Below are 15408 nucleotides of genomic sequence, written 5' to 3'. Positions count from 1 at the left end.
GGTGCATGAGTGTGAGTTTCTTTGAAATGTCTGGAGTTTTCTGAGCTTCTTTGGTCTGCAAATTTCTATCTTTCGGAAAACTTAGGACATTTTTAGATATTATTTTTTTCTTTTTCTTTCTGTGGTCCTGGGCTCTCACTTTCCTTGCATCCTTGGATTGCAATTCCTCATTTATTAGACCTTTTGAAATTGTCCCACAGGTCCCTGCAGTTCTACTCATTTTGTTTGAAATGTTCTCTCTCTCTCTCTTTCAGGCTGGATCATTTCTACTGATCTTCAAGTTTACTGACGTTTTTTTGTCATGTTGTATTATATTTCTATCACTGAATGACAAATTGCCACAAATGTAGCGGCTTAGAAGAACATACATTTACCACCACTCTGTCTGTGGGTCAGGGTTCCAAGCAGAGAAGAATTCGTTTCCAAGTGCACTCAGGTTGTTGGCAGAATCTACTCCCCTGTGGCTACTGGATGAGGGCTCTGACTTACTAACAACTGGGACTGGCAACCACCTGTAGGTCGTGGAGGCTTTCCGCAGCTCCCTGCCCCATGGCCTCCTCAAAGGCAGGGACGACTTGACAGTTTGCTTCTTTCAAAGCCAGCAGGAGCATATGTGTGTCTCTCTCTCCCCCCACAAAAGGGTCCAGTCCCTATTTTAGGGCTTTTATCTGATTAAATCATGTCCACACAAAGCTCTCTTTTGATTAATTAAAAATCAACTAATTTGGGACCTTAATTAATCTGTAAAATTACTTCACCTTTGCTATAGTTGCTTTAAAGTCTAGGTCTGGTAATTCTAACCTCTAGGTCACCGTAGTGTTGGCATCTGTTAACTATTTTTCTCTTGATATTGAACTGCATTTTCTTTCTTTTTTTGAGATTCCTGAGATCTGCCAAATAATGTTGGTTTATATTTTGGATACTGTAAATGTTCTGTGGTGGAGACTCTGGATTTTCTTATAATTGCTCCACAGTTTAAAGGTTTTTGATTTTAAAAGTAATCAATCTGAAAACTCTCACACCTGGGCAAGTGGCAGCTCAGATTAGTCCAGTTCTTTAAGCCCTGGGTACGGGCTGCTCTCAGTCTTCCCCATGCACATGTGGTTCAGCAGTCAGCTGACAGATGAGCCAAATTATCTTCCCACTTTCTGGCATTCCCCTTTCCAAAGGTTTCCTCCTCACTCCCTAGCAGCCTTGGTGGCCTGAGCTCTTTCCCCTGGTACCTTGAGCCAGAGAGATGATGGGCTACCCCTGTAATGAACCAACTGCAGTTGCCTTCAAGGCAAAGCAACAAAAAATAGGCAATTCACTCTGCAGATCACTTGCTCACGTTTTGAATACCCTCCAAAATCTGCCTGCCTTTGTTCAGTGTCCAGAGGTAGTAGCATTCGTGTTTTGCTCAGAATTTACAACTATTATTCACAGAAGGATGAGTTTGATAAACATTCACACCAAGCTATGACTTCTCCTCTGTCTTGGCTCAGTGCCTATCACCTCTGTCACTGCTGGGGTCTGCAGCAAGGTCCACAGTACTCTCAGTTCGCATTCTCAATCTCCTCCAGGCTATCTTTTCAACCACACCACAGGGATCTTTCCAAGATGCAACTGTGATCCTGTGATCCTTCTAGTTAAAGCCCTCAAGTAGGCAAAAGTTGCCCATCACATACAGGTGTATCTCCTCAAAATGGATTGCCAAGCTCTTCAGAACATAATTTCTCCAAACGGGGGTGTACTGAAGCTGGCTCTACTTTGTTTGTGAAAAAGAATTTCTGAACATTCAGGAATTTTGTGAGCTGGTCATTACAGCACTGATAGCTTAAGATCGACTGTGCTGGGAATATTCACAACCTTCAAATTAGTCAGCCCTACATATGGGGCTTCCCCATCAGCACCAAAGAGCCCATTTACCAACACACATCTCTTCAGTGGGGCACACAATTTCCACGCCTGAGTTATTCTGAACAAAAGCCGAATTCCCTGGAACATGATGTGCTAGTTATATATACATACCTATCTCCCTGGTTCTGCCTCGTTTGTTTCCCCACTATTGTTCACAGGGCCAACGTCTACTCAACCTTCAAACCCAGCCTCTGTGGAAAGCCAACTCTGACCTCTTCCAATAGGTACTTTCTCCTGCCTTTGTGTCACCACTGCCGCAAGACAGCATCAAAGCTGGTTAACGTAGCTAACCAGCCCTCATGGGGCCCTCTCGCAGTCTCACACATATATTCTACACCGCAGTCAAATCAGCCCGGTTGTCCTTCCGCGCCATGTTGTGTCATGCTGCTGCGGCTTTCACACATGCTGATTCCTTTATCTGGAACACCACCACCGCCCTCACTTCACTGCCTAACTAACTCTAACTTCAACACGAAAATTCAATACAAATATGCCTTCCGCCAGGAAGCCTTGCCAGATTCTCATCCTCACGTGAGATCTGTAAACATTTTCTTTTGAGTTCCCTTGAAGACACTGTCCATATCCAGAAGCAATGGACTGTATTTTCTGAATCCCTCATTTTACTTCCTTATGGCTATTGTTTTAATTCATTTACCCATCATTTCTTCCCGTCTTGGGCTAGCTCAAAATATCCTGATAGATACTGATTGTGGCTATAGAAATTTGCTTGCTTTTCTGACTCCCTCATTAGAGAGTAAGTTCTTTACAAAAAGGAACATGTTTAATTACACAAAATAGGTCACAACAAATTAACATTTATTGATTAAAAATGAATGGGAGGGAAGGAGACTAAATCAGCAGCTAGATAGAAATAATGGCAGACAGGAGGGCTTGTGAGTGACCGAGTGGATGCCAGATAATTTGGATATTTAATAGATAATGGAGATAATTGAAGTGGGACAAAGCTGTAATTAAGAGAACATTTAAGAGAAACTTGGAATCATTCATTTGAGAATAAAGATAATTGTTATTGATAAATCACTGCACTTGCCACTCTTCTGTTAGTGTTTGAAATTCCTTTTAGTTTATGTATAACTTTTTCAGGGTTTCTACTCTCTGCTTTAATAATCTATATCCCTCACTGTATTTCATTATCTCTTTTTTTAATGTTCATTTACTTATTTTGAGAGAAAGAGAGCATGGGTGAGTTAGAGGAGGGGCAGAGAGCGAGAGAGGAGAGAGAGTTCCAAGCAGGCTCCATGCTGTCACCTTAGGGCCTGATGCGATGCTCAATCTCACAAACTGCAAGATGGTGACCTGAGCCGAAATCAAGGGTTGGATGCTTAAGTGAGTCACCTAGGCACCCCTATATCCCTCATTTAAAAAAGTTGAGACCTATATAAAAAATGTAATAAATTGGAAAATATCACCTTAATCTACCACTCAGATGCAACCACTGGCAACATTTTGACATATTTCCTTCCAGTATTTTCTGTGCATTTGTTCTTATATTGCTAAGATCATACTACATATATAGAAATTTATGTTCTGTTTATTGACTGATAGGATATGATAGCACTTCCTCTTTCTTTGTTAAAAGTTGAAGGCCCCATAATTGTTTATTATACAAATATATTAGCTTTTACTCAACTATTGTCTTAAAAGTAAATATTTTGGTTTTTAATTTTTTTGATACTGTAAATAAAATTGTGATAAACATTTGTGTGTGTGTGTGTGTGTAAGCCTTCATTTTAATCTGGATTATTTCTTGAGAGTAGATTACTAGTAGGGGATTTACTCCGTCGAAGGTTATGACCATTTTAATAGCTTGTCTGCTTCTTATCAAATTGCTTTCTAGAAAGGAAGTATTAATTTCATTTGTACCTTCTGAACAAACTTCAACATGCATGCCATGTGCCATATAATAGCTGAGGCAAACGGCTGAAAAATTTATCACTTTAAACAGTTTTGCTAACAGAATATTTCCTTGTCTCCCTAAGTGTGCTTTTCAATTTTTAAAACTGAGTGTGACAACAAGGAACATACTCTTTCTTTATATGTGTATGCATATGCATTATAGAAATGGACATGGAAAGAATGGTAAGTGACTAAGAATTACAGTCTAGTTAATGAAATTGACAAGTGGCTGGACTTTCCATAAGATAGGTGGATACTCAAAACCTATTACTTTCCCTTTAGACAGGAGGAAAATGGTAAGATCTCACTCTAAAATATTTTTATATACAAACAGTGAACTGGAGAACTTTCTCTCTATACAGGCCCCGAAGAAGTCAAATAAACACATTTTACTATTACGTAGGGAGTACAGGTTGATTATACGTGTTAGATTTAAACAATTACCTGTAATTTCTCAATTTCAGAAACATTTTGCCAAGTTTTCAAGTGATAGAAATAGTATTTAGGTCAGAGTGAAACAACTGAATATCAAAGCCTTAGTGTGTGGAGTTTTGTCAACTGAGAGACATTAAAGCAGGGCTGGCAAACCATGGCTTGTGGGCCAAATGTGGTGCACTGCCTATTTTTGTACAGCCTGTGAGCTAAAAATGGTTTTTACATTTTTAAATGGTCAGAAAAAAATAGAAGAATACAATTTCGTGATGTGTGAAAATTATTGAAATTTAAATTTCATAGTCTATAAATGAAGTTTTATTGGAACACAGCCACAGTCTTTCATCATGGCTGCTTTTGTGCAGAGCGGAACAGCTGTTAGAGAGACACGAAGGCCCTGAAAGCTGAAAATATGTACTACCAGGCCCTACACAGAGAAAGTTTGCCAATCTCTGCCTTGGAGTAATACAGGGTTTCTATTTTCTTCACTAAATCTGCCTGCTTTAATGAGTTTGTCCCAGATGTTCTGCTGCTCTTCAAAAGTCAATTCTGAACCTTGTTATAGTTTGCATTTTAAAATATCTGCTATTTTTCATGAGCTTATGAAACTTTCTATCGTGTCCATTTTGGAGCAATAGCCCATTTTCACCTAGAGAGATGGCTTGATTACTAAATTAAGTCCCTGGTAGTTGGAATTTTGCAATTCTAAAAAATGCCTCATCTATAAATTATGCATGTTTTGAGGGTAAAAGCAAATGCAATTCCTTACACACAAGGTAGAGGTACATCTATTTCAAGTTTAATTAGCCAACAGTGCTCTCTATTAACCAGGAAAGGAAGTTAACTTGAACAGTCTATACACAAATCCTACTGGCTGACAGGTGTCCCTATATTCAGTTTGGCTACATTACACAAAACTTCTCTTGACTCTAAGCTGCCCATATTCTGGGGAAAGGGTCCATAAACTCACACCTACAGTCCTTAGATTCAACTTCATATAATGGGAAGCACTTTTTTGAAGACCGATCTCTTGCTGGTTATTGTTCTCATCCAACTTGATCTAAGTCTACTGAATTGGGATATTTAAGGGCCCTTTGTGGTGGCATATAGGATTGTGCAGCTGAATATGCTCAACTATTCCCTAGGAATTAGTTTTGTTCTTCCTGTGTTTGTTTAGGCAAGCAACTGTTGCGGGATATCCAGCATTTTAAGTGATTCTGCCTCAGAGCATGTGTTAGAAACTATAAGGAGAGTTTACAACTTTTCAGTTTTAAAGTCAGCTTTGGATTTCTGGAATTGGTTGTGTCCATGTTTCTTCCCATCCTGTTGGGACTTACTGTTGTTAGCAACCTCCTGTGTGGTTCTAAGATATGCTGACCTCTTTGAAACCTTTCCAGGTGTCATTGCCACTTTCTTGATCTCTGGAATATAAGCTACATTGTTTAGTGGAGTTAAGTTCTATGAACTTTGGAAATCCTCCCTGAGACTATGAATTGACTAACACCCAAGGTAGCATAAACATGTAGACACAAATGTTCCTAAAACCAAGCCTGCTGGGCAATGCAGGATATGACGTGGAGTCTGGAAAAAGGAACAGTTTGCTCACTTGCAAGTCTATGACTACCTCCAGGTGCAGTTTGAAGCTAAATGGCTAGTTTTGCTGATCCTCAGATGTAACCTCTCATTAGAACACAACAGAATTTGCAATTGTGGATATAAGGAATTCCACGAAGACCCTCTGGGCCCATTAAGACTTCTGGCTTCAGAGGGTCCTAAAACACACTTCCTGCAACCTACGGAGCTTTGTAAGGAGACATTGTTGTTGTTTTTTAACAAAGTTGATCTAAGTTTTAGCCTGAAGATTATAATGACTGTAGCTCAGTAAAATTTGTATTCAGAGGATGCAGTTACATATTAAAAAGGAAAAAAAAAAGTTTTAATAGATATTTGTCTTATTTCCAGTTGGTCATAAAAAGGTTCTTATTGTTTTTGGTAATACCCTTAAGACTTTGCAAGGGATTTACTTGGACTAAGAATCCCATATTAGTCTAGCTGTAAATGTGGAGTATTAGACTAGCGATTTCTCAGCCTATCTCTTGAAACCTCACAGCTTGGCTATGCTAGCAGACAAATCATGCAGCCCAAACCGAGGGCTGGACAATGTTGTAGAAATAACACTATATGGCGAATCAAAAGATACGGGATACAGTCCCAACCAGACGACAGCTTAACATTTCTCTGTCGCCTTATCTATAACATACGCATAACAAATAATACAAACCACACATGGATATTGTGAAAACAAAACTAGTAACAAATATGAAAAGACCTTGAAAACATGCAAAAGGATATAAATAGGAAGGTGTAGGGCTGGCAGACACTGCATGTCTCTTAACATGAAGACTCCTGTTCGTCCACACCCCTGAGCCAGCTGCTCTTATGATCACCCTTCTTATCCTGGCTCCAGTATCTGGGAATCTTGAGGGTCACCAAGGACCATGGTGGTCTGTGCATCTTACAACAGACTGGGAGGGGAGGTAAGCTTCCTCCACTTTGCTTTCTGTGGGCTGAGGCCTGAGCCTGTGTGGGCGTAGGTGCGGTGGCCACAGGTGCAGGGCAGGGCTGTGCCTTCCCAGAGGTTTCTCCTGTCCCTACCAGCTCACTGATGAAAATGCAACTACTGTGGAAACTTTAAAAATACCTAAAAGGCTATACAACAATTCTTAACATGGGTTGTCTCAGAGTCGTTGGGATTATGGGTGGTTTTGGTTTTGTCCACATATCTGTATGTTCTCCCTTTTGCAATTAGTTAATAAAAAAGCCCAAAAAAGATATTTTTAAACAAACAAACAAACTGGCCTTTAGGTTACCAAGGGCAAACAAATAAACAATAACTCTAACCTGGAAGTTTCTTGAGAGAAACATGAGAAAACAAGGGTATGCTATTCACTTTAAAAACAGGAGTACAACATTTACCTCATCTGGGAAATTTTTGTTAAGAATTTCTATTAAAAAAGGATTTATGTGGTTTTTAAATTAAATAAATATTCTTAAATAAGACTGTAATTTAGCTACCTTTCCAAAATTTGTACTAGTAGTGTGACAATAATGAAAGAGCAATAAGAAATCAGAATCTAGCTACTGGGAGGAAAAAAAGAGAAAGAAAAAAGAAAGAAAAAAAGAAAGAAAGAAAAAAAAAAAGCAAGAGGAACCCTGAGGGCATAACATATTGTGAAGCTGGTCTATAGACCAGATGGGAAAACTTGTTCTCTAATCTAATGACTTTCTTTTAATCACAAGCAGTAGTTTCCTTATTACCCAGAGTTTTAGAAATACATTATTCCTGAGATGACTTCCTAGGATTTCTTTTACTCATTTAAGACCACATCTTTGTATTTAATTCATCCTCATATTATCCCTGCAGGGCATATCCCTCTAATTATTCCCATCTAAACTGACAGGAAAATGGAATTATACTACTTGGAAAACAGACATCCTTTGGTATGTCTTTTCTCAGTGCCCCTGTGGTCACAGGTTGTAAGCTGTCCTTGGAGGGCAAGGACTGTGACTTCCCTGTCTTTGAATTCCCAGGGCCCAGTACAAGCCTGGCAGAGAATGTACACAGTAAAAATAGGAATAAATGCATAAATAATGATAGGCAACATGTAATGCTTATAGTATCTCAAGTACTATTCTAGTGCCTTTATGCACAGCAACTCATTTAGTCCTTCCAACCCTATAGAACAGGTACTATCATCGTTCCCATCTTATGTATGAAAAAACTGAGGCACAGAAAGTAAAGCAAGGTGACGCAGAGCCAGGATCAAAGCCTGTGAACTCTGGCTCCAGAGTCCAACCTCATCATCACCACACCATGCTGCAACCAACCCCCCCCCCCCCCCACCTGTGCTGAACAGGAGAATGTCCCCTTCCAAGAGAAGCATGGTTGCGCTGTGCTCCCATCTCTAAACCTTTCTGGGTTTGTGTCAGATGCGGCTACACCGTGTGGTTCCTTGGGAGACTTTGAAAGAGAAATAACTGGACACAGGCACACACATGCAGAATAAATGAATCCCCAGCCTTAACAATTGCTGTGCTTGCAAGGCTGTTTCTCAGATACCTGTGGGGATTTGTGAGAGCGCCAGCTGTACTGGTGACTACGGAGACTCGCCAGCAGAATATTTTCATCAGTATCCACCTGGCCAAACCGCAGTGTCTCCTGTGTGTCATTACAGATCACAAAATGGCTGAAGACCAACTCCTCTACCTCAGGGCATTTGTTCTGAAAGAAAAAGAATACGAAAGCCAACGTGCATCAGATTAATTGCAAGATGTTTGGCAGCTGTCTGCCCGGTGGCGATTGTTACAACACAGAAACACTAAAAGATCTGTTGTCATTAGCTCTGGTATACAAAGTATTCTATACTTCCAGGATAAGCACAAAAAATACCTTAAAGAGATCTTAAATGTTCCAAGAATATGTTTTGATTTATACTCCTGCAAAATAAATCATACACACAGAAGAGTAAAAGAACAATGAGATCCCTCAAACTTTTAACATTTTAAAACGAATTAACATGCTACAAAGAATGCTGTACTGAGTAGTGCACGTTTTTGAGCAGAGTACTGGAGGCTAGAATTACCATGTTCCTGGCCTTCTAAACTCGACAATCAAGACCAATTACCAAAGCCACAGTTTGTACCCTACAGAAAGCAAGGATCATTTAGGTAATACATCCCCAGATCCCTTAAGGGGGAGGGTGGATGTGTGTGTGCAAATCTGCTCAGGGAGAGATGTAAATAAAACCATAACTTTCCTTCCATTGTTAAAAGGCTGAACACACAAAACAGATCAACTCCAGAGTCCGTGTAAGCCAAGCTGCAGTTTTCAAGAGCAATCACGTTAGTTGAAAAACAGTTGTTGGTGTCTGTTTCAGCTAATAGTCATCAATCAGCTCACGTCTTCCATTAATCTGCTGAGGCTCAACAAATTAGTAATATGTTCCTGTGTTGACACCTTCCCTCTCAACTTAATGGTGTCTCCACTGGTTGCTGTTATATCAAAATATGGGCAGAGTGACGGAGCATTTCTGTGCTTACTCTTTTATCACTCTGCTTAGGTTATGGCTTAAAAAACAATAAACATACTTTTGGCAAATGAAAAGAATAGTTGGATAGATGCTCAAGTTGAGAATGCAAGAAAAAAATCTTAATTAGCCCATCAATTTGTGGACAGTGGGAGCTAATGGTCATAGATGCTTCCCCAGTTGGCTCCTATTTCCTGGTTGTGGAGTTAAATGTCACAATGTCACACTTGGTCATTTGCCATTTTCCCAAGGGGAGAGAGAGTCAAAGGGGACACATTACTCATGAACGTAGTGATTTAAGTGATTATGAGACCTAGAGCCAAGGAGTCTAAGGATGAAAGTAACTGGAATCTGGCCTTGATCAAGACGCAACCTAGAACCTCTTCAAGAACAGGTATGTTCAGAGGTAGAATCCACTCCTGGTCAACAAGGCCCCCTAAGTGGGTGGGCAGTGCCTTCTGGCTGCAGTTGATGGAGAGGCCGGTCCTAACACCTCATTCTTCCAAATACCCCTGAGGACTTCTCAGTCTGTCATCCATCTATTCTCACCAATCTCCCTGCTCTCAAGCAGCAGGACCTTGCTTGACAGTCATATGAATCACAATAAAGAGTCTCGGGTTAAGAGAGACCAAAGCAATTATAACCCACAATTATCTGTTGTCTACCATACTCTCTGCTGTGGCTTTTAATCATGAGCTATGATTTCAAAGCTTGGCTACCAGTGGTGTTTAAAAGTCCTGCCTGGGGCGCCTGGGTGGCTTAGTCGGTTGAGCGCCCGACTTCGGCTCAGGTCATGATCTCACGGTCCGTGAGTTCGAGCCCCGCGTCAGGCTCTGTGCTGACAGCTCAGAGCCTGGAGCCTGCTTCAGATTCTGTGTCTCCCTCTCTCTCTGACCCTCCCCCATTCATGCTCTGTCTCTGTCTCAAAAATAAATAAACATTAAAAAAATAAAATAAAATAAAATAAAAGTCCTGCCTGATCTGGCCCCTTCCGCATCTTGAGCCACTCTCTACTTGCTTGCTACACTCCAGGCCTGCGAGCGCTTTCCAGCTCCTCCAACACTACGTTGGCCCCCTTTCAAGTTGTTCAACCCGTCAAACTCCTTCCTGCCTCAGTGCCTTTCCCTTGCTTGGACCTCTTTTCCTTTGCGCTTGACTAACTTCTTTCGACTCAGCTTTCAGGTTCCTGTTTTCAGGTTACTTCTGAGTAGTCTTCTGGGACACCCCCAGACCAGGTCATGTCCATCTATTTTATGATCACATAATACTCTACTGTTTCACTTTCCCTACCGGGACTAAGCAATTATTTGTTTGACTTCGGGTTCACTCTTGCTTCCATCATTAGAATCTATGCTGCATAAGGGCAGGAATCAGGTCTGTGTTATTTACAGTTTTATCTCTAGTACTCAGCATAATGCCTGACACATAAGTACTCGATAAACACTTATGAAACAAACACGTGAGTAAATTTAATTTTTAAAATTATAAATGAATACATGTTCACAGTAGAAAAATTAGAAAATACCAAAGTACAGATTTTTTTTAAGCCTCTAATTTTACACTCAAACAACTGCTGTTAATATTTTGGTGGATTTTCTTCTAGCAATTTTTCCTCTTTGGAGTGTCATGCCTATTTCTATTCTAGTCAATACTATCTAATCCTATTTATATGCCTTACATATTTAAAGGTTTATAAACCTTTAATCAAACTGGAGTCATAGTGTATAATTATTTTGGTGAGATTTTTCCATTTAGCACTATATAATCAACATAAACTGCTCTCCTTATAAACATTTTTCTCTCCTTTAGGTCTAAGAGTACAAACATGAAGAAAGGGATATGATTCTAAACTCCCACTTAGGTAGATATCCTGAGATTGAAAGTCAGTTTTCATAATGAATTGGGATCAATCCACTGGTAACTCAGAGGTTAAGTTACCAGATGCGGCTTGAGTAGAAAAAAAAAATCATATTACTTTCCTCATCTCTAAAAACTGACCTTTAATAAATGATGACTGTTTTAGAAAAATGTAAATGGAAGAACACAAGGGGGTTGTTTACATTTTTCTACAGAATACTCAAAAGTCCTCAGGGAACTATTTCTCTACTGTCCCTTCATCTGTGGAGTTCATTACAACTGTAATAAGTTTAAGTATTTCTTGGAGTGTCTTAAATTCTAGTATATTATAAAACAGTTCGTACACATTTTATATGACATCATTATTGTCTAAATCTCAGGATGCTCACTCAGATTTGTAATTAAAGATGACTTATTTACATTTAAGATTTGTGCTGGAGTGCTGTACAGGCATTTACAACTAAAACAGAGACATACATCATTCTGGTGTAAGATAAGATACATGAGCATAACCTTCATTTTTAAATAAAAATGTCATTTTGTCCAATTGTGTAATATGGCATAGAAATATAAAGCAAACTGCAAGTGGCATTTGGGTCCTTAATCTGGTTTCACAAAACATTAATCATTTATCAAAGAGAAAAAACAAACAAACAACCTACAGCCAGAGAAATCAGACACTGATGAAGGCTTCTGTTAATCTTGAACTTGTGACCTAAAGGTGAAAGGCCAAATTGTTTCATGCTTCAACTGTCTGGTCCATCCACACTGGATACAAATGACTTGTCTCAGATATGAATCTGATAAAAGTATGTGGCAAATTCAAATAACTCACCTTTCTTATTAAATTCATATTTCTCATTGGCAATAATGAGACTGTATCTGAGCATTATACACACAGCAGAATCCAAGCTTGGGAAATTAAGCTCCCCCACTAAGGGAATAAACCACATTCAGAATTTCTTAGAAACAATGAACTTAATAACCTTCTATAAACCCATTTCAACGTCAAATGTCCTATAATTTCAAAGTAGTGCATTTTTGTATTTACTTTAGAATACACAGGGTTAGATGCCTACCACATTAAAACTTGGTGGCAAGTACCCTTGACATGGGAGGAAACAAGAAAATTACAGCAACAATTACAGAAGTATATCCTCTTGTGGCTCATGTTAACATTGCCAAATCCCTGTATAAATCAGAATCAACTATTCATAGAATGTACCTGTCAGCAATATGCTACGTGACATATGGCTCTACTTAATCAAATATACAATTCCATTTTTAAAAAAACTCAGAATATTCCTTCAAGGCACTGTGTTAGCCAGTCAGTCATTCACACTCTGATGTGGTTTAAAACATTTAAATATTTATGCACCGTATTTTATTTATATGTATAGCTATGTCTAAGAGAATATTTTTACCCTGGAAGAAAACTGATATTTCTGAAGGCCATTTTGCAGTAGTTGCTACACATGAGTCCTCTAATAATGGCCCTGATACCAAGACAAAAATATCCTGGGTTTAAATGCTCTATCAATGACTCCTTTATATTTTCTAGGTTTGTTTTTTATTAAATGCATTGTTCAAAATATGACAAAAAACAGAAATTGGAGCCATGGAGGTTTTTTTCACATCACTATTCGAACCAGCTGCAAAGATTTAGATCACACTAGCTCTTATTTTACGCATGTCCTCTGCAACAAGAAAACCATGGAATGCCCTTAAAAAAGAATTTTAAAATACAAAACAGATGTGTTATCTTCTTTCCCTTTGCTATTGTAGTGCCATGTTAGGTAATTAATTCCTTAGTCTTGTATAGGTCTTCATGCATATAAAGAACAGAGTTTATTCCCACAAAAATTCTTAAGTTAGCGAACTCAAAGCCCCCCTCTCCCGCCCCCCTCTCTACATGAGGTCAGTGCAGGATGAAGGGCCATTTCTCCTGGGGAGTCAGCTCTGCACAAATGCAGGTAGCATATACAAAATGTGGGGGAAATGTCTCAGCTTAGCAACACAAACTTTATGGAAAAACAATATTATACTGACAATCGGCAAGGAAGTAGAAATGATTTGTTCTTATATTGCCGAGCACATTATTATACAAACATTCTGTGAAATTATTTTCATGCTAGTGGCACAGGCAGGTTCCTCATTTTAAATATGCTGTTCAGCAGAGACTTATGCTTCATCCCCTGTTTGGATATGGCTACTTTCTGGCAAGAGGTAAAAGTACAAAACATTACCGATCAAGAGTCTTTAACTGATTGAAAAATGGCAGGATAGTAGGGGAAATGACTAAGACTCTTTGGGCTTACGTATTTCTTCTCACTGCTTTTTCTCTTTGAAATGCTCGCTATCAGAAAGGTTCACACAGGTTCTTCATTTCTGCAATGGATGCTTAGACAATTTGATACATAACTAAGTTGAAGCTTTGGCAAAGTAAAGCCGTAATACTTGGAAAAAATTTCTGGGAATATGTTACTTTCCACACAGATGTGGTACATTAGTCACAAAAATGTGGGCATGATCTCCTATGCATGTGGAGAGAACCCATACTCTCCAAAGCTTTGAAAAATAACATGCATCACTTTGCCAAAACAGAGAAAACCCCAAATATTATGGTGCCCATCAAATTCTTCATTCTCTCCCATTTTTGTTTGTGCTTAACTTACTATTAGAAGTGGTAACACAGAGCGCCTAGTAAAAGATCACACGCAGACACACTGTAAACCGTTGTAGGATGTGCATACCTGTTGCCAAGCTTGTACTGCAGTGTTGAGAGAATGAACTACATGTTGCCCAAAGTTTACAAATATAGAGTCCACGATGACGGTGCAGTCAAGCAGCTTCTCTGCTGCATCATGGGCAACAGCAATCTGCCCGAAGATGCTGAAGGGTTTCACCACGCTTTGCATTGTGACATTTCTGCACTCCAGAAGTTTACAGTCGGCTTGAGCTGAGAACCGGATCTCCTGACAGACAGAACTATTGTTCCATTGTCGAAGATACAGGTGTGGCTCTTTGAAGGCAATAATCATGTATTCAAGTTCAGAGGGCACATTTTTATCAGAAATAAACGGCTGTAGGTATTGCGGTGGAGCTGTTGAGAAAACAAACAAGAAAAACAGCAATTGAGATGAGCCAATATTTTACGGAAACAAAGAGATGACATTTAAATTATGCACTCTTTGGTGACTGAATTCTTTATTTGCTGTATAATAAATGCAAAGATTCTCTTGAAGGCATTGTAATATATGAACTACTATGAACCTTCAATATTTGCAAACAAAACTGTCTTGTTCAATCAGCATGTCTCAAACATATTGTCCAAGGTTTACATTCACTATCACAGACAAAAATTTTATCACAGAAGACAACAAATAAAATGAGGAGGAGGTAACTATCTAAGGAAGAGTTTCATGAAATGCTCTGTATCTATCAACCAAATCTCAAAAACAAAAACACGACTCAAAGAGAGTTAGAAAAAGCAGGTTAAATTCCTTTTTTTTTTTTTTTTGCTGAAAAGGCAAGATGCTTAACAGCAGCTGTGTTTCGTTTGAATCTGATTTTTTGAATCTGATTTGTTTTCCTTTTCCATTACACGTAGGTTGAAAACCTGAATCAAAATGTTCTAACTAGGAATGGTCTGATATAGACTTTTAGGCATAATTATTCATGTAACATTAGCAAATTTATAAAAGGCCACTTACAGTGTGTGGGAAAATTTAATCTTCCACCTTACCAACTTGTAAAATTGACAGTCCTTTCAATTACTGGAGAATTTGCCCATGTTTTGTAGAATGTATTCATGCTTTTGCAATCAGGTAATAACAAATACTTCTGGAATCTACCCATCATTAATGTAATGGCTCAGGACATAGAATAGGAACAGATGTATTTCCTTCAAAAAGATTCTAATTGGAATAACAGTAAAACCTGCAATTTTTGGTAACTTCCTTGAAAATTCTCATTAGGAAGCACGCAAAATCATGTCAGTTCAATACTACTGGCAATCTATACAACAGGGCCATATGATGGTTTAACATCATATGAAATAAGTAACGGGTACACCTGTTACATGAAGTCAACGTCAGAATAATCTTGCCAGTGTCATGAGGGGAAATGAATGCCCCTTCTAAAAATTGCCACACGGGTGGCAGTCAGTAGTGAGGGAGGTTTGGGTAGTGGAAGGGATTAGCAATCACAGTACTCT

The 15408-nt window shown here is 39.0% G+C and overlaps 1 protein-coding gene across 5 annotated transcripts in view; it reads right to left on the bottom strand.

The window, feature by feature from the left end:
- VPS13B (vacuolar protein sorting 13 homolog B) overlaps positions 1-15408 on the bottom strand; it is an 803192-nt gene that overhangs the window by 76268 nt on the left and 711516 nt on the right. For all 5 annotated transcript variants that reach the window (XM_078441712.2, XM_078441707.2, XM_078441708.2 and 2 more), the window contains 2 exons: positions 13946-14295; positions 8369-8530 (listed from right to left, as the gene is read on the bottom strand). In XM_078441712.2, the coding sequence (XP_078297838.2) occupies positions 8369-8530; positions 13946-14295 (512 nt within the window). The remainder of the gene's footprint in view (positions 1-8368; positions 8531-13945; positions 14296-15408) is intronic.

The sequence above is a fragment of the Panthera onca genome, chromosome F2 (genome assembly GCF_046562875.1).
Source record: "Panthera onca isolate mPanOnc1 chromosome F2, mPanOnc1 haplotype 2, whole genome shotgun sequence".
NCBI lineage: Eukaryota > Metazoa > Chordata > Mammalia > Carnivora > Felidae > Panthera > Panthera onca.
This window is presented reverse-complemented; position numbering and strand designations above follow the sequence as displayed.